The sequence below is a fragment of the Crotalus tigris genome, unplaced genomic scaffold (assembly GCF_016545835.1).
Source record: "Crotalus tigris isolate CLP2741 ecotype Arizona unplaced genomic scaffold, ASM1654583v1 scf7180000018585.330925593:3314079, whole genome shotgun sequence".
Lineage (NCBI taxonomy): Eukaryota > Metazoa > Chordata > Lepidosauria > Squamata > Viperidae > Crotalus > Crotalus tigris.
Genome location: NW_024097088.1, coordinates 3,105,044 through 3,122,142, shown reverse-complemented (window position 1 = coordinate 3,122,142; position 17,099 = coordinate 3,105,044). Strand labels below are relative to the sequence as shown.

The 17,099-nt window shown below is 59.2% G+C and overlaps 1 protein-coding gene across 8 annotated transcripts in view; it reads left to right on the top strand.

Moving 5' to 3' along the window:
* The window catches only part of DLG3 (discs large MAGUK scaffold protein 3), a 39,071-nt gene that overhangs the window by 7,221 nt on the left and 14,751 nt on the right, over positions 1–17,099 (top strand). For 3 of the 8 annotated variants that reach the window (XM_039354838.1, XM_039354835.1, XM_039354836.1), the window contains exons 5-13: positions 9,319–9,372; positions 10,144–10,194; positions 10,487–10,611; positions 10,764–10,933; positions 11,458–11,594; positions 11,977–12,121; positions 12,265–12,424; positions 14,037–14,193; positions 14,665–14,767. In XM_039354838.1, coding sequence (XP_039210772.1) covers positions 9,319–9,372; positions 10,144–10,194; positions 10,487–10,611; positions 10,764–10,933; positions 11,458–11,594; positions 11,977–12,121; positions 12,265–12,424; positions 14,037–14,193; positions 14,665–14,767 — 1,102 coding nt within the window. Of the gene's footprint in view, positions 1–1,739; positions 2,320–9,318; positions 9,373–10,143; positions 10,195–10,486; positions 10,612–10,763; positions 10,934–11,457; positions 11,595–11,976; positions 12,122–12,264; positions 12,425–13,436; positions 13,568–14,036; positions 14,194–14,386; positions 14,528–14,664; positions 14,768–15,550; positions 15,645–17,099 lie in introns of those variants that run through there. The other 5 variants (XM_039354839.1, XM_039354837.1, XM_039354841.1 and 2 more) reach the window with 5 other exon arrangements.

Sequence of the window (17,099 nt, the reverse complement as noted above, 5' to 3'; positions counted from 1 at the left end):
GCTCCTCCCCGTGCCGCTCAAAGGTCTGGCTAAGGGGAGGAGGACTCTCCACCTCCTGCAGCCACAGATTGGAGCACTGCCAGGTCTAGAGAGGAAGAAGAGTCCAAGTTGCTAAATGTTGTGGTTTGTGGCTGAGCTAGGAACCCCACAATTCCTGATTAAGAAGCACAGCTAGTATGGCTAATAATGGCCCCAAAGACAAACCTATCTTGGTCGGAGGCTTTTTAGATATTTTTATTTCTATTTATTTATTTGTATCCTGCCTTTATTCCTTTGACAAATAAGACGGTGCACATATGTAACCCAACTTTGAGTGTGCTGGGCTGATAGAGAGGGATTGTCCCAAACTCACCCAGCCGGCTTTCGTGGCTGAGGTAGACTTGAACTCACTGCCTCTTGCTTTCTAGCGCTTTTGGTGGATCTTTGGGGGGGGTCTGTTCTGAGAGGCATTTCTCTGAGTTGAAAGCTGAAGGGGGGAGGGGGATGCAGAGGATATGGTGGGCAGACTGGCCCCGCCCAGTTCATGGGGGATGTTCTGAGAACAAGAGTCTCCTCCGCCTGGTTCTTTCTTTCTCCCTGAGATAAAAGGCAAATTATTCTCCCGACAGTTTCATGCGACAGAACCGTGCAGGTTGCCCTGCTTCTTCTGCCACGCTTGATTCAGTTTTCATCTGATGTTAGAGGTGGCAAAAAGTCGAAGTGCCTCTGAATCTCGTTTCATTTGCAGCACCCTGAGTGGGGATCTTGAGGCTAGCGGGTTTGGGAGCTGCACTTCCAGGAGAGCTGCAGGCACCCTGCCAGGATGGTATCTAAGAGTTTGCTCTTTTAGAAATGAAAATTTCTAGGGACTTTCTTTGAGGGCGAGGGCCTTTGCAGGCTGGCCTGGCCTGGGCTTCACCAGGGTGGGGCCTAATTAGCCCCAGGGTGCCTCGCAGCTGTGGGGAAGAGGGAAGAAAGGGGTCCCAGAAGTAGCAGATGCCTCACGGCTGCCAGGAAAGCAGCCCTTGGCGGAAGCCCTGCTCTGGCCCAGGCGAGGGGCAGCCGCTTTCTGACCTTGGCTGATCTTGGGAAGCTGGGCAGGCTCAGAGAGTAGAAGAGGGGTGGGAAGCCCAGGCCGAGATCCCTGGGCCATCGGTCAGCAGGGAGGAAGGAGAGCTAAGGCCTCTGCTTCCAGCTGCCATCCAGTTGCGTCTCGGATGGGTGGGATGGAGCTGAGCAAGAGAAGGGGGCTCGCTCCTCCGGAATCCGGAAGAATAGGGACTGGGGACTCCTGTTCCCTTTCCGAGGACCCCTGCGGGGGGCCTTTCCCTGCCTAGCCTACCTGGCAGGGGGAGGGTCAAGGGGGACGGGGCCGGGGGAGAGGAGAGGCCCGGGCCGCATCCCCCGCCGACCCCCCTCCGGTGCGGTGTGCTGGAGGGCTGCCGCTGCGCCTTTAAGGGCCCCTGCTTAACATGCGCGGCGCTGCCGCCGCTGCCCTGCGCGCCGATTGGCTGCGGCGCGGCGAACGGGAGCTGCTGGGCGAGCGCGATGCTCTGCCTTCCCCCTTTCCCGTCCAGGGACCACAGGCGGCGCCGGCCCCTGCGCTCTCCCCAGCCGCGGCGGCGGCGGCGGCGGCAGCAGCCCCAGCCCCAGTCCCTTCCTCGCCGGGCTCCGCCAGCCGGAGAAGCCCCCGCGCCCCGCCGCCTCAGACGCGCAGCCCCCGGGGCCGGGGCTCGCTCGCCCGCCCGGCCGCCCCTTGCAGCAGCCGCCGCGGCCGCCGGGGGGAGGCGGCGCCCCCTCCGCGGAGCTGGGCGATGCGGCGCGGTTGCCGCCGCCGCCGCGGTGATGATGCGCTAGCGACGACGGCGGCGGCGGCGTGGTCGGCGCGCCCGCGGAGGTGACGGGCTGGGCGGCTGGCGGAGGGAGCGGTGCGGCGCGGCGCGGGGCCGGCGGGGTCATTGTCTCGGCGCGGGCAAGATGCACAAGCACCACCACTGCTGCCGCTGCCCGGAGTGCTACGAGGTGACGCGCATGGCGGCCCTGCGGCGCATGGAGCCCCCCAGCTACGGCGAGTGGCAGCAGCACGAGCAGTTCGGCGGCGGCGGGGGCGGCTACGGGGGCTACGGCTCGCAGACGCTGCCCTCGCAGCCCGGGGCCGCCACCCCCACGGCCCGGGCCAAGGGCAAGCTGGTCCCCACGGCCCGCGACAGCGCCCCCCCTGCGCCGCCCAAGCAGGGTCCGGCCAAGGGGGGCGGCGGGGCGGGCACCCCCAAGATCAACGGCAGCAGCCCTGCCTGGTGGCCCGAATGCACCTGCTCGAACCGCGACTGGTATGAACAGGTGGGTGCCGCTTCTCGGGCGCGAAGGGGGAGCGGGCGAGGCGAGGACCGAGGCCTCACCGGGCAGGGGCGCTCCTGGCCCTTCCGCCGCCGCCGCCGCCCTGCGAGCGAGCGGTCCGCGCGTGGATGCGCCCTTCCCTCAACCCAGGGCCGAGCGGCCACCAGCACCCCTTCCCCGCGGGGCTGCTTCTGATAAAACGTGGCCGGGGGACCTCGGACCCTTCGGCCTGGCCCAGAAAGGGATCGGGAAACCTCCGCGCCGCCAGCCGCCTCGGCGGCACCAGCGGAGAAAATGGATGGAGCCTCACGCGAGGCAGTAAAATGGAGGCTGTCTCGGTGGGTCCCCGTCTTGCGCGAGTGGGCCAAGCCTCTGTTGCCGGAGGCTGCCTCGCCCCAGCCCAGCCCTGGAGGGGCAGGATCCCGGGTGCCGCCCAGGCGGAGGGGGAACAACCGCGTCCAGTTTTGCCTTCCCTGCCTGTGGGGCATGGCCCCTTGCCTTGGCATTGGGCACCGCGGTTGTGAAGACCACCGGCCCTGCTGTTCCCTAATGCCCCCTGCCAAATGCAGCCTGGCCAGCTTTTGGCTGTTCTGGTGGACAATCTGTGCGGTGTGTGCGAAGCTGCTGGGCGCCCTTCCCCCAGAGCTGTCAGATGGAAATTGGTACATACACATCTCTCTCCTAAGATGGCAGTGGCAAGATGTGTGTGCATATTTGTGCGTGTGCGTGTGTGTATGCTGGAGTGAAGAACGGCTCTGCTCTGGGTCTGGCTGTTTAACACGGTGCTGGTCAAAAGGCACAATGGGGGTCTGATGAGAAAAGGTTTGGGAGGACTAGGGGGGGCGTTTTGGAGGGCTGGCACAGAAGCTGAGCTAGAGAGGTCCTGGCAGGCTGTGGAGGATGGGGCTCGGCTCAGAGAGTGGGCCCAGGCAGGCCAAATTGCTCACAGAGATGTTTGGAGGGTTTGCGCTGAGCTCGGCTGCCTCTTCTGGTGAGGGGCGGCTCGCCCTCTGCCCACCTGGCCAACTGGCGTGGCCCCTTGTGGCCTCTACTGGGGGGCCTGTCTTTAGTAGGGCCAGAAAGGGAGGTGGAGCACTGTCCCAGGTTGCCCCCTTCCTATGGCCCTGCTATGTGTGCCTGTGCTTCTGTGGGGTTGCCTGGCCCCTCTTATGATGAGCTCTCTGGCACTTGGGGAAGGCCTGGCCTGAAGAGAGGGGGGGCAATCAGGCCACTTGTTCTTGGCCCCACTTTGTCGCTGGTATCAGTTTCCACAAGACTGGCAGAGCCTGGGGGAGACTGGACTGCTCTGGTGGATTTTGTAGCCCAAGGACCCCCCCCACCCCATCCCGGTCTTTTCAATGCTCCTCTGCCTCCTCCCACCCCCCTCATTTTCCAGAGCTGGTGAAGTGAATCCTTAGCCAGGGCATAAAGGAACACGCACCCCGTTGCCACTGTGGAGTGACCCAGAACAGGGCACACGTGCCATGGCAAAGCGGGGTGGGGAGGGGGGCCTTCCTGCCCCATGGCTGGCCTGTGTGGAGAGGATTGTGCAGTGTGGGTGTGGGGGCACCTGGAAAGAGCCAGAGCAGGGTTCCCCAGTCCATCACAACACCATTTTGGGGCTTCTGGTTCAGAAAAGTGAGAGGCAGCCTTAGCTTCTGGTGACTCGGTTCTCCCCCTCTGGACGCTTGATGGTCCCCAGGATTGGCAGAAGCAGAGCCGGGTAGTGCTGGTGCTCGGAGGTTGCCTGAGGCAGAAAGAGTGGGTGATGAGGGATAAAATGGGACAAGAGGGGCCAGGTGGGTGCAGTGTGCCGAGGGGTGCCCTGCCGAGGGTGGGCGGGTGGGGAGGAGGGCTGTGGGGGTCCCAGAGATGGGTGGGTTTCCTGAGGCAATGGGGGGGGGAGTGAGGGAGAGGATGGGGCCGAGAAGCTGGAGGTGGGAGGTTGGCAGGGTGAGGTTGCTATGGCTACTCATGTTCTATTCAGAGAGGGAGGGAGGGAGGGAGCTTCATCCTGGCACTAGAAGGTGGAGGCGGAGGAGGGTGGGGGGGGAGTGGAGTGGAAAGCAGCACAGCTGGGGGAAGGCAGGGGAAGGGGGCAAGGGGGCCTATGGGCTGGCGTGGGACTGCCTGGCTGCTGGAGTGGTGGGTGGGGGCCGTGGGGAGCCACCTGCCGCTTTCCCTGGCTCCCCTTGGGATGCTCTGCCTGTTCTGTGCGAGGCAGGAGGTCTGCCAGTTGCTCTGGCGTTCATTATGACTCAGAGGGAAGGGAAACCTGCGCCCCCCCCCCCCGCTCAGCTGCCTGGCATTTAGTATGTGGAGCCCTGAGAACAGAGGGCTTCTCCCGGGTCCCCTCCTTCCTAGGGACTCCGAGCACCTGCCCCCCAGGCCCAGGAAGGAAGGAAGGAAGGAAGGAAGGCAGGCTCCTTGGGCTTTCCTGATGCTTCTAGCCGGCCCTGTTATGGGGTCAGGGCAGCCAGTCGATCACTGGGGGTCCTTCCTGGGGATTTTTGTCTCTCAGTCCCTTGCACAAATCCGGATGGCGGCTTTTAGGGTCTTCCCAGCCAAGAGAGGCAGGTTGGGGAAGCTGTAGCTGTTTCCAGCATCGCCTGTGCTTTTCTCTAGGCTCTGCAATAGGATGCCCATCACCATCCCTTTGCGTCCCCTGTTTTCCACAGGTGTGCTATGGTAGTCCTTTCCTACCAGAGTGTGTTCCTCAGGGCACCTTCTTCTCCCACCCAGGTATCCGCATAGAAGGCCTCCAGCGATAGCAATCAACCACCTTCAGACATCCTGACCTTCTGTGGGTCCTTCTAGTGGGAACTGTTTGTGCATCGGAGACAGTCTTTGTGGGATCTTTAGGCTGGGGCTGTAATAGGCTGGAACCAAACCTTGTTGATCCACAGGGACCCCATCGGGAGATCTTTCTGTTTCTCATTTATTGATAGGTTTAGCGTCAAGGGTTTGGATTAGGATGCACTAATAACAAAATACGGGGTCCTTCCCTTATCAGGCTCTGCTGCCATCGGAATAGCTCATGAAGAAGCAGGAGAGGAGGGGGCTGACGGGGGCTTGGGGGAGAAGGAACTTCAATTCCCAGCAAGGTTGCCTTTCCTCCCTCCCTCCTCCAAAGCTGCAGTTTTCCTGCTTCATTTTCTCAGAAACAGGCCTGTTGGTGACACCTGCTGCTATGAGGATGCCCAGCCTGGGCTGATCTTGGAAATGCTGTAAAGTCAGGCTCAGCTCCCGGGTTGGGAATCCCAAGAGGAACCTGGAGGTCAGAAAAGCCAAAGCCAACTGCTTCAGTCTTGTCGCCAAGAAAACCACTTCAATGTGCCCACAGAGCTACTTGCACTGAAGGGTTATGGCCCATCTCATGCCATTGTCTGAGGACTAAGTTTTGAGGTGGGGGAGGCAGTAATTGGGTTTTGCTTCTCTTTCTCTCTAGCAGGTAACAAGCTTGGCATAGAACCCAGCCTAAAATGGTTCATTTGATTGCACAGGCTTTGAAAGCCAGGCTTTTGCTTGTGAACCTCCAAATCTTTCTCAGCAGAAACTGAGAATCAGCTGAGGGCTTCCCCTTCTTTTCAGGCTCTCTGACAGCTGCTCGGGATCCCAGAAGCTTTGGAGATGGGCAGGGAGGTTCTCGCTGGGTCTGGGAGCCTCGCAAGGGGCAGCTGGTGCTGCCCGCTGACCTGTGGCCCCTGCTCTGAGATAATCCTAATTTATATGCCAAAGGTATATTTCACTCTTACGGAGTGTTGCCCCTCTGTCTCTACAGGATGCCTGTCCTTGGCCACTGTTAGTTTAGACCAGCCTCTGTGCAGCTCTCCCTCTCGAATAAGGACGAGGGCTCGGCTTCTCTCTTCCTCTTCGGGACTGTTTTCCTGCCTACAAAACCCACCCAACTGACTCCTGAAATTGGCTGAAAAGTTAGCACCTTCTGAACCTCTGCCAAGTGTGAGGCAAGGGAGCCTTGAGTCGGAGTGGAGCTGTGCTGTTCCCCAGTCATTACAAGCCAGGCTCAGGCAGATTGAGGAATGGCGGCCCGGCATCTTATGGCCAGGCTACCTGCTCCAGGAAGTTTGCCAGCAGAGCAGGAAGCTGGCTTGGTTTTGGAAGGCAGTGACTTTGGGTTGACAAGCCCTTGTGAGTTTTCTTTCTGGAAGCTTTGGAGGCCTTCCTTCTCCCCACTGCCTGATGGTAGCCAGAGGTCGACTGGAAAAGCCTCCTTGGTCGAGGAGATCCCTGCCTGATGTTGACATGGGGGGGGGTCTTCTCATCACCTGACCAGTGGCTACGCAGCGTCTCATAAATGGCCAACCTAGAGTGGCTCCTTGGGAAATGGATTTCGGTGTACAACTACTCACTGCTATTACCGCTTCCACTATTAGTACTGATAGGTTTTTCTTGCCTCGCTATCACTTTTTCTAGGAAATAAAGAATAGAATAGGTAATATTTTGCATAGTAATTTCCCTGGGGTGGTAGAGAATAGGCCCGTCCTATCGCATGGACCAGCCTCGGTATCCCAACTCATGCTCCTTATGTTGGTGCAATCTCTGTGGGAGGGCTGAATTTCTCCTCCCATCACCAACCTGTTCCCTGACACCCAGGTTGTCAGGCTGTCTGAATCTGTCTTTAAAGTGTGGCACCTTTGGGAAATTCTATTGATTTGGTTTGGAATTTCATTTCTCGTGTGGTTTTCTATTTACTGCTGTTCAGCCTGTGCTTGACTCTGCTTCGTTCCATCTGCTTTTATTCAGGACTGGGGGGCGCACGGGGGGGGGGAATCGAAGCATTAACTGAGTGGATGTTGCTAAGGGAGACCATCCATCCATAGCTTGCTTGGGGATCTTGGCCAGCCTAGATCTGGGATTCCAAGGATCGGGTGGGCTGCCTTTCCTCCTCGGGACTGCTTCAGCTCTGCTTCCTCGCTCCTCTTAGCCCCACAGAGAGCCTTTCAGCTCAGAGTCCCCACTGGGAACAAGGGGTTCATTTGGCTGGAAAGCCATTTGGGCTGGTGAGCGAGCATTGTGGGATCCTGAGTGCACCCCAGGCATTGTAGAGAGGGGAGCAAGAAGAATGGGAGGCAAAGGAAGGGGGCTGGTGGGCTGCCAGGCCAACTGCTCCCTCGACGGAAATGTCTTCCAGTGAAGGGCAAAACCCGAGTCAATGATATCCAGCGCTTCCTCCCCCCTCAGCTCATTTCTGTGGATATGGAGGCAGCTCTGTTCCCTGGCATGTAGGCCTTTGGCTGAATCCGCCCTGGGCGGTCAAGCCCAGATGCCCGCTCTGACTGGCAGTGGCTCTGGCCGAGGCTGGGAAGAGGGCTGATCCCTTGGGGCTGGGAGGGGTGGGCTGCCTCCGTCCTCACGCAGCTGCCTGCCTCGGAAGAAGAGCTGGAGCCCACTTTTGCCCACTTCAGCAGGCGCCGGTGCTGGACAGCTCCCGACGCCTGGGGAAACGGGGTGGGGGGGGGCACCTGGGGACGCCCGAGTTGGGGAGAGCGCTGGATCGAGGCCCCAGACGCGGAGCCCCCATGGCGATATAGGGAAACAAGCAGGTGGATTCAAACTGCACGGAAGGCCGTGAAATTAACCAGTTATGTGGGGTCCTTTGTGCTCTCTGAGCTTGCTTGTTTTCTTGCAGGCATTTCATCAGTGCTAGTCTTCAGTGCTAGATGTTAGCTAGTTTGAGTAATGAAATTGTCTGCAAGAAAGCAAGTTCAGAGAGCACCAAGGACCCCTTGTGTCAACCCGAGCTACAAATATTCTCTTTTATTATTAACCAATTAAAATAAAAATCTGAATCATTTTATTAGTTTGTGCTCCAAAAGCAACAATGTAACCTGCAGGATGGATGGATGGATGGACCGACAGGTGTTTTTGTGTGTGTGTGTGTGTGTGTGTGTGTGTGTGTGTGTGTGAGAGAGAGAGAGAGAGAGAGAGAGAGAGAGAGAGAGAGAGAGAGAGAGAAACTCAGCCACTGGGCTTCTCAAGATCTTCAAAGGAACCTCGTGTGAAAGGGACGTCACTTGGTGTCAGGTGTGTATTTCTCTCCCCCCAGCCCCTCCCCTTCTTCTCTTTTAATCATTTAATCATCTTTTTCTTTATGGGTTCTGTTTTCCCAATTTGCATTTTCTTGAGCATGTTTGTCTTTATACAGATTTTGGCTTTCAGCACAACTATTCTAGGTTTTTTTTTGTAATGGATTCGTAATTGTTGACTGCCATTGGTTCGGGTTTTGGCAACAGCTTCCTGTTTTGAGTATTTCTTTTACAAGTTCAAACTTGGCACCAAGCAACAACGGGAAGCCCCCAAAACTGGAACTGCCATTCTGGGGTTGGAGGGCCGTGGGGTGGGGGGACTGAAGACTGACTGTGAGACCAGGATGCTCTTCTCGATGCAGGATGGAAAGAAACCCCATTTTATTTGGCCAGACCTTTGATCTATTGTCAAAAGCAAGGTTTTTTTAAACAATTATCATAAAAACGGTTCCCTGCCTAATTTATTAATTGGGCTTCATTATTCGATACTGCACTTTTAAAATTATCATTGAAATCTAGTTGTTGTGGTCATTGTTAACTCCTGAGGAATAGTTGGTAGAAAACAAAAAAATAAAAATATTGCTAAAAATGAAGGAAAGTTTTCTTTCTCATCCGTTCTCCTGGCTAATGACAGAACCTGAGAGATCCCTGGATTCTGGATCTGTCCAGGATCTGCCAAAGATTAGGGAATTGGATGAAGTAGGCACTCCATCAGAGGAATCAGTGACTCAGAGGAAAAATCATATTAGAGTTGGCAAGTTTTTGGTTGGTTGGCAAACAGCTGGATAATTGGGGGCTGGGACAGAAGGTGCACCGGTCCTGGAAATGACACATGGAAAGGACACCCCTTCATAGGAGCCCTACAAAGGATTTCCCCCCCCCCCAACAAGTGGAGAAACCACAGAGAACCTGCCGAGGGCAGCTCAATTCACACGGGTGTGTTTTGCTCTTTCAGGCCAGCCCTTCACCCATTATTGTGAACACCGACACTCTGGAGCCTGGCCTCTCCGTAAGTTTGCCTCCTCTGCTAGAGTCCCTGCCTTCTCCAGAGGGTCTTGCTCACTTCCAGGAAGGGGCCCTTCTTGGCTGCCTGTTGGGTGGACTCCGTTGTCTGGAGCCTAAGGTAGGGGGTGGGATTGATCGATGGGAGAGGTCTCTCCTCAAGTGGGCCTGCCAGCTCTTGGAGAGGGTGACCCAAACAGGCTCCCTGGGGAATATGCTGGGGGGGCTGGGTTCCTTGCTCAGTTCCTGCCTGCCTAAACAATATGCATTTCAGTGCTCATCACGTCCTGAGGCTTCCTCACCTTGACTCTGCAGGCTTCTTATCTCTGTGCAGCCTGTCAGCCTCCCTAGGCATTTTGGACACTAGCAGGGCCACCAGTTAGGGATCTGGGGTTGTGAGAACCCTGGGGCTCCTGAAATAAGCAGCACAGGCGTGGCAGTGCATTATCCTAGCTTATTTCATTAGCATCTGAATTTGTGCAGAATCTGGTTTTAACTGCCCGATAATTCACTGTGATCCTCAAAGAGGATTCAGTGACCAAAAGACTTCTGAGGCCCAGCAGCCTTTTTTCTCCAGCCCTCTCCTGCTTCACGGCCACGAGCTGCCTGATCCTGGCCAGCGTGGCACATCTGCTCCAATCCACGTGGATCAGGAGAGATGTTTGCTGGCATCGAGGCTGGTCTTTGGACACTGGGCTCGCTGTGCCAGGCATGCAAGAGTCATTTGCTGCCCAGGTCCTTTATTTCTGGGCTCCTGGAACTTCCTTCTCTCCCCCAGATGAATGGCAGCGACGGAATGTTCAAGTATGAGGAGATTGTCCTGGAACGGGTGAGTTGCCCAGTCCGGCCTTTCTCTCCAGTCATCCAAGCCCTCTGTCCCTGGCCCAAAATTGGCGCATGCAGGGGGCCTCTTTTCTGCCGTGGTCTTCAAAGATGGAGCTTACTGAGGTCCCAGTCCTGTCCCACTCCTGGACACAGCCGAGGCTGGGAGATCTGGCTTGGTCTGCCACAAGCTTTGTCTTCCCAGGGGACTCTCCCTCCTTGCCGTCCAGGCTGCTTCCTCTTGGGTTTCCTGCTCCTTGTTTAGGGGGAGGGCCAGCTCACATTGGGTCTCTTTGCAGGGAAACTCTGGCCTCGGCTTCAGCATTGCTGGTGGCACCGATAACCCCCATATCCCCGACGACCCTGGCATTTTCATCACCAAGATCATCCCGGGTGGAGCGGCTGCCATGGACGGCCGCCTGGGGTGAGTGCCAGGTGGCAGAGGTCCCCAGCCCCAACCCTTCAGGGCCAGATGGGGAAGGTGCGACCAAGAGGAGCAGGGCTGGGAGATTTGCCCAGATGGGCAGGGGCTCTGGGGCTGGCCCTTCCTCCCTCACCCCCTGCTCCGTGGCTCAGGGTCAACGACTGCGTGCTGAGGGTCAACGAAGTGGACGTCTCGGAGGTGGTGCACAGCAAGGCCGTGGAGGCGCTGAAGGAAGCAGGGCCGGTGGTGAGGCTGCTGGTCAGGCGAAGGCAGCCCCCGCCAGAGACCATCATGGAGGTCAACCTGATGAAAGGGCCCAAAGGTGAGAGGCAGGGGTTGGGAACCTTGGGGGCCAGTTGCCATTGGAGCTTATGCTCACAGAGACTCAGTTGGAGGGTTACCAAGCGGGGCTGGGCTTGGCTGTTGAGGGCCACCAGAGCTGCTGCTGGCCGGGAGCAGGCACTGTGGAGGTTCCTGGTCGAGCTGCTCACGAGCCCCCTGCTCAGGAGAAGCTGCTGCCTGGAAGTGCACGGCTGGTTCCAGCTGTGGGAGGAGAATATCTCACAGCCCTGCAGAGTGGGGCAGTGGGGGGCACCTCAGGCTTACCCCCCAGTTCTTGCAGTGAGGCTGGCCACCCCTGAGGGAGAAGGACCCCAGCCGAGTTGCCTCATTGTTCTTCCTCTGCACTGCTGGCCATTTTCAGTGGAAAGGTTTCCCCCCCCAGCCCCTTGCTGAGTGCCCCCCCTTGCGGGGCATTTGGCACCACCGTTCTCGGCCAACGACTGAGAAGCACCCAGGAACGTTAAGTCCCCCCCAATGCAGCGCAGGCAATGCTCCCTCTTCCAGGGCTGGGCTTCAGCATCGCGGGGGGCATCGGGAACCAGCACATCCCGGGCGACAACAGCATTTACATCACCAAGATTATCGAAGGGGGCGCAGCCCAGAAAGACGGGCGGCTGCAGATCGGGGACCGGCTGCTCGCAGTGAGTAGCCAGCGCCGCTTCTCTTACGGGCTGCGATGAGTCGTGCCACAGAGGTCAGGGGCCTTGCAGAGAGAGGTTCCTGGCTAGAAAGCATGTCTTCCTGTTATACCTGGTTCTGGTACCACCCAGAATTGAGGCCCAACCCACCTGCAGGTTAATTTGCTGATTGCCATTGCCAGGTATGGATCCTCCGTATTCTGAGGCAGTCTATCTTTGAGCATCATTGGTTGGGATGTAACCTGCGGAGGCTCTTGAATTTCAGAGTGGCCACTGTGGAAAACTGAGCCAGGCAGGTGGGCTTTGGAGCCACCTGGGGTCTCTCGGTTTGCTCAGGCATTCAGAGCATACCAGAGCTCTCTTTCCCCTCCCCTCCCCCTCCCAGGTGAACAACACCAACCTGCAAGAGGTGCGGCATGAAGAGGCAGTGGCTGCTCTCAAGAACACCTCCGATATGGTGTACCTGAAGGTGGCCAAGCCGGGCAGCTCCCACATCAATGACCTGTATGCGCCCCCGGACTATGCCAGCAGTACGTCCCTGCCCTGCCCCCCTCCAGTTTGGGGAGGAGCGTCTGGCTTTGCAGAGGGGAGGGGTCTGGGTGGCAGTCGAGGGGAGGCCACCCAAGAGCAGCGGAGGCTAAGCCTGGTCTCTCTCCCCCCTTTGTCTCCCTAGCTTTTTCTGCCTTGGCCGACAACCACATAAGCCATAATCCTGGCCTAGGCTACCTTGGAGGCATGGAGAGCAAGCCTGCTTACCCTGCTCCTCCCCAGGTCACGCCTGCCCGCTACTCACCTGTGCCCCGCCACCTGATTGGAGAGGAGGACTTCACCAGGTGAGCGGGCAGTCCTGCTGGGTTCAACAACAAATAAGGCTGCGGGGGGGGGTCTCCCTCCCTCCATGGGGCTTCTTTTTTCCGCCTTTCCCCCTTCTGCCTCTGGCGCACAGAGAGGCTGGGATTTCACACCAGGAGGCAGGATTCTCCCCGAGGGGGGGTGGGGGGGAGTCAAAGCTGAAAGCCCAACTTCTGATGTTGATACCAGACCTTCCGTGCTGTCCTGCCTTTTCTGATTGCTGCCGGGGGTCATTCTGGCCAGGCTCTTGCAGCCCTCAGCAGGCAGGCAGCCTGTTGGCACTGCTGGAGAATCGGGGGGGGGGGGCTGGAGGAGCAGATTTGGGGAGGGTGAGTTAGCTTTCGCACAGCCCTTCGAACTCGCGGCCCGGCTTTTTCTGCACTGGTGACAGGCAAGACGAGGGCTCTGTGGGCAGAGGGCAGAGACTGGCATTGGAGGGGCGGGAAGGTCCAAGGCAAGCAGGCTTCCAGGGGCGCTATCTGGAGCACCCGACCACTGGCAGTGTTGGTTCATGGCCACACGAGGGCGCTAATCAGAATGAGGCAGGCAGTCGATGCCCTGATCTGAAAACCCAGCATGGGGGTAGAGTCCAGCAAGGGGCAATTCAAGGGGCTGCCCCCTTGCCCACTGAATGCCCTACCCCAATGTCAAGCAGGCTGCGATTTATAGGTGAGGGGCAAATGGCACATGAAGCCTCCCGGCCAGGACCCTGGCAGTCTTGAGTGCCTCAACCCCGCTACCAAGGGCCTCTGCTCTTGGCTCTGTCAAGCAGCCTATCTTCTGCAGAGCTGGCTGTGCAGGCTGGGCCTCCTCCCCCCGCCTGGCGGGTGCCCAGAGGGAGGGAAGAGTTCAGGCCAGTGGCAGCTTCCTGGACAGCGCCTGCATCTGGATCATCTCAAGGGTCTGACAGTCCCGGTTGCTGGTGGAGAGGGGAGGGCGGGCAGTGCAGATAAAAGGCAGGCTGCCCAGCCCCCCGCCCCCCCCCGCCCCAGAGAAGCAGCCACCATGATCACAGTCAACGTCTCCTCCTCCATGTCCTGCGGAAGGCAGCCACCCCCACTGCAGTCTGCCAGCCTGCGTCGAAGAGGGACTCGGTATTGTGCTTCCCCCATTTATGCTTTCAGGTGGGGCTCTGCAAGGCTTGTTGTGGACGTCTGGGTCTGAGTGGGTCAGCAATGCTGTCCTTGGCTTGATTCCGTCCTGGCTGGGGGGACGTGCAGCTCTTGAAGAGCAGACCCCTCCAGAGCTAATTGGCATGCGAAGGGGGGGGGGTAGAGAAACATCCTGGAGAGGAGGACATGGGATGGCTGCTGCTGGTTGAGCCAGGAGAACCTTGGTGGGGGGGAGCTCCAAGGACAGGAGCTGACCCTCCCCAATTCTCCCCCTTTCCCATTGTGCTCCTTCCAGGCATCAGCAGACCAGCCAAAAGCTCCCTTTACCCAAAATGTGGGGTCTAGTTCAAGCCTGGAGTGAATGTGGGGGGGTGCTGCTGACCCTTTGCGGGATGGTGACACCCACCATCTTGGGATCAAGCCCCAGCTGCTTCTGTCCCCCCCCCAACCCTGACGGCTGCCCCTCTCTTCCTCCTACCAGGGAGCCCCGAAAGATTTCCCTGCACAAGGGCTCCAGCGGCCTGGGCTTCAACATTGTGGGAGGCGAGGATGGGGAGGGCATCTTTGTCTCCTTCATCCTGGCCGGGGGACCAGCAGATCTGAGCGGGGAGCTGCGGCGTGGCGATCGGATCCTGTCGGTGAGTGCAGCGGGGGGGGGGCAGATGGTGCTTTTGCCAGCGGGGGCCTTCTTCTCGGGGGGGGGCAGATAGGCCCATCTGCCCAGCCACTAAGGGGTTAACCCGCTGGCCCACGCAGGGAAGGGCAAGGCAGGGCAGGGCAGAGCACCTCACCCAACCGGTCCAGCCTGGGTTAGCCCAGCCCCATTGCGAGGCTTCCGCTTGGCCAGGGGAAAACAGTGCCGAGCTTCCCGCATAAATGGATTCTCGAGCCTGCGGAAGGCAGGTGAATCCTGGCCCTCGCCAAGCAGGCTGCCCCCCCAGGTTCCAGGGACAGGGGGCTCTTTTTCATCAGGTCAGGCGCATGCTCCCTGCCACAGCTCAGTGCCTGGCCTGAGGCTGGAGGCTTTGGGGGGGGGGGTGCGGGAAGGCCCGTGTGCCAATGTCCAGCTCTGCCTTCCCACTGAGCTGACGGGCAGGTCTGTTTGCCAGGTGAACGGCGTCAACCTCCGGAATGCGACGCATGAGCAAGCGGCAGCGGCCCTGAAGAGGGCCGGACAGACCGTCACCATCGTGGCCCAGTACAGGCCCGAAGGTAAGAAGCCTGCGGCTTTGGGTGGGTGGCAGGCTGGCAGCAGGACCTCCTGCACGGCGCCTGGCTGCCATCCCCTCCTGCCCGGTTCCGTTCTCTCTGGGGGTCGGGCAGAGCCACCCGAGGCCGGCCCTGTAGGGGGGAGGGGTCCTCTCCAGGGCAGCTTTGGAGGCGCCCGCCGGTGCCCAGTGCTGCCCCCGCTGGCTCTGTTGCAGCTGACCAGGATGGCTAGTCCCTGCCGAAGAGCAGGCGAGGCAGGGAAAGCCGGCGGCAGGCAGAGAGCTGGCGGTCCTGGGCTGCAGTGTCGGAGGGGGGGGGGCTTCCTCCTGCCAGCAGGGCACCGGGAGCCGCGCCCCTCCGAGCCCAACAGCGCCAGCTTTCCGCTGCTGTTTTCCCGCTGCGCGCTGCCCCTTCCTGCGCGTCGTGTGCACGCGTTAACACGCGTCGGGGCTGGGCAGAGGGCAGAGAGCGAGTAGGCGAGGGCGGCGCTCGGTATGCAAATGAGGCGCCTGCCTGGGGTTACCCGGGGATTATCGGCGCGCAGCGATGGGGCGGTGCGGCCGCCGATTGGCCGAGGAGGACGTTGTCGTAGAAAAACTCTGGGCGTGGCTTCGAAACGCGGCGGCGATTGGGCCAACCTCGGAGCGTGGGGCCGCACCAACTGTGAAAGTTCCGGCGGCGATTGGACGGATTGGAGGGGCGGGTCGGCAGCGCGAAATCCGGTTGGGCCCAGCGGGCGGAGCGGAGCGCCGATTGGTCGGAGCCCAGCGCGGGGCCGCACCTCGTTCTTCCCGCCCGGGCGACCGACCGGCCGGCCGGGCTTTGTGTGCGGACGGGGAGCGGGGCGGCTGCCGGGAGCGCGGGCGGCGGCGGTGGGCAGGTGAGCGGGCGCCGGGTCGGGCCTTCTCGCGGGCTCCGCGGGCGCCTCCCGCTCCAGCCGGGCTCCTATCCCGCGCGGCCGCCGAGAGCCGCGGCTGTTCCCGGGCGGGGGCGGGGCGGGCTTGAGCGGGCGGAGCGAGGGCGGGAGGCCCGGGGCGGCCGTGCTGGGCGGGGGCGGGCAGACCGAGGCTCCTCCCTGGGCCGGGCCGGCCGAGAGGCGACGGGGGCCCGCAGCCCGGGCCCGGAGGGGCCGGGGAGGCGCTGGAGCGGGCGGGGGCCTCCCTCCTGCAGCGCTTGTGCCGAGAGACGCCCAGCCTGTGGCGGGGCTGAGCAGCTGCCCGGCGCCTGAAGCCCGGCGGGTGCCTCCCTTGGCTGGCCGGGTGGGAGCCCGCGGGGTCTGCGCTCCGGTGCTGGGAGCCGGGGCGACGAGACCGGCCCAGCTTCCATGTTCGGGCTGGCTACTATTTGGGAAAGGGGGCCTTGTGATAAAGGGCCTTTGGGCAACGGCCTCCCCATCGGCCTCTCCCCGCGTCCCACCGTAGACAGAACGGGAGGATCCGGGCCTGCCCGAAGTGTAATGTGGAAAAAGAACCGCGACCAAGTGCCAGTCATAAGAAAACAAGCTCACATCGACTTTTGGGCAACAGTTTCATTAAAGCAGCTGAAGGCGACTCATCTTCAGCTGGCCTGTGCTGGAGATAGAAGAGTTGTGTTGCATACAACAGGGCAACAAAACACAAAAGGTAGCAGAATCGCTGGCTTTCCAAACATCGTTGAACAGTCCCAGCTAATGTGGCTGCAGTTCGATGACAACTGAATTATACAGGTTCTCAGTCACGGTGAAAGAAAAGCCCTGATATCCTGCAAGCATGACCGTTTTTCAAATTCCATGGGAAGTTTTTGAATGATCAGTTTTTTAGTCTGGGCTGAATGAATGTGAGTCTACGCACAGCAGACAATTATGCTTGGTAGCCCTGCATGTAGACTCGGAGACATTTATTGCCAATCTGTAATAATCGTGTTCACAAAATCTTGCTGCCTTTTGAGTTTTGTGGCTGAAATAGTACTTGCTTGGTCTGGCTGAATCTTGCACGGATTTCAGAAAGACCAGCGTGAAGCTGACAGATCACCTTTTTCTGCTCCTGGAATGAATAGTCGCACGACTCTTCATTCTGTGTCCCTGAGAAAGGATGTCTTGTGTGTAGGAAATTCTTGCTTGGTTTGGCTTACTTTCTCTTTGACTTGCTGCTGTGTGGAACTCGCAGTTGAAATGCCGATAGCTTTAAAGAGGAAGAGGGGACTAATCTTCCTAACCAGAATGAGCTGAGTTAACCAATGTGGTTAATGTGGTATGGTCAATTCCTGCTTGTCATGAGACTTTGCATGCTCTGACACTTGTATAACGTGCACTCTTTAAGGAGAGGGATTTTCAGTGTGGATACAAACCGGGTTTTAC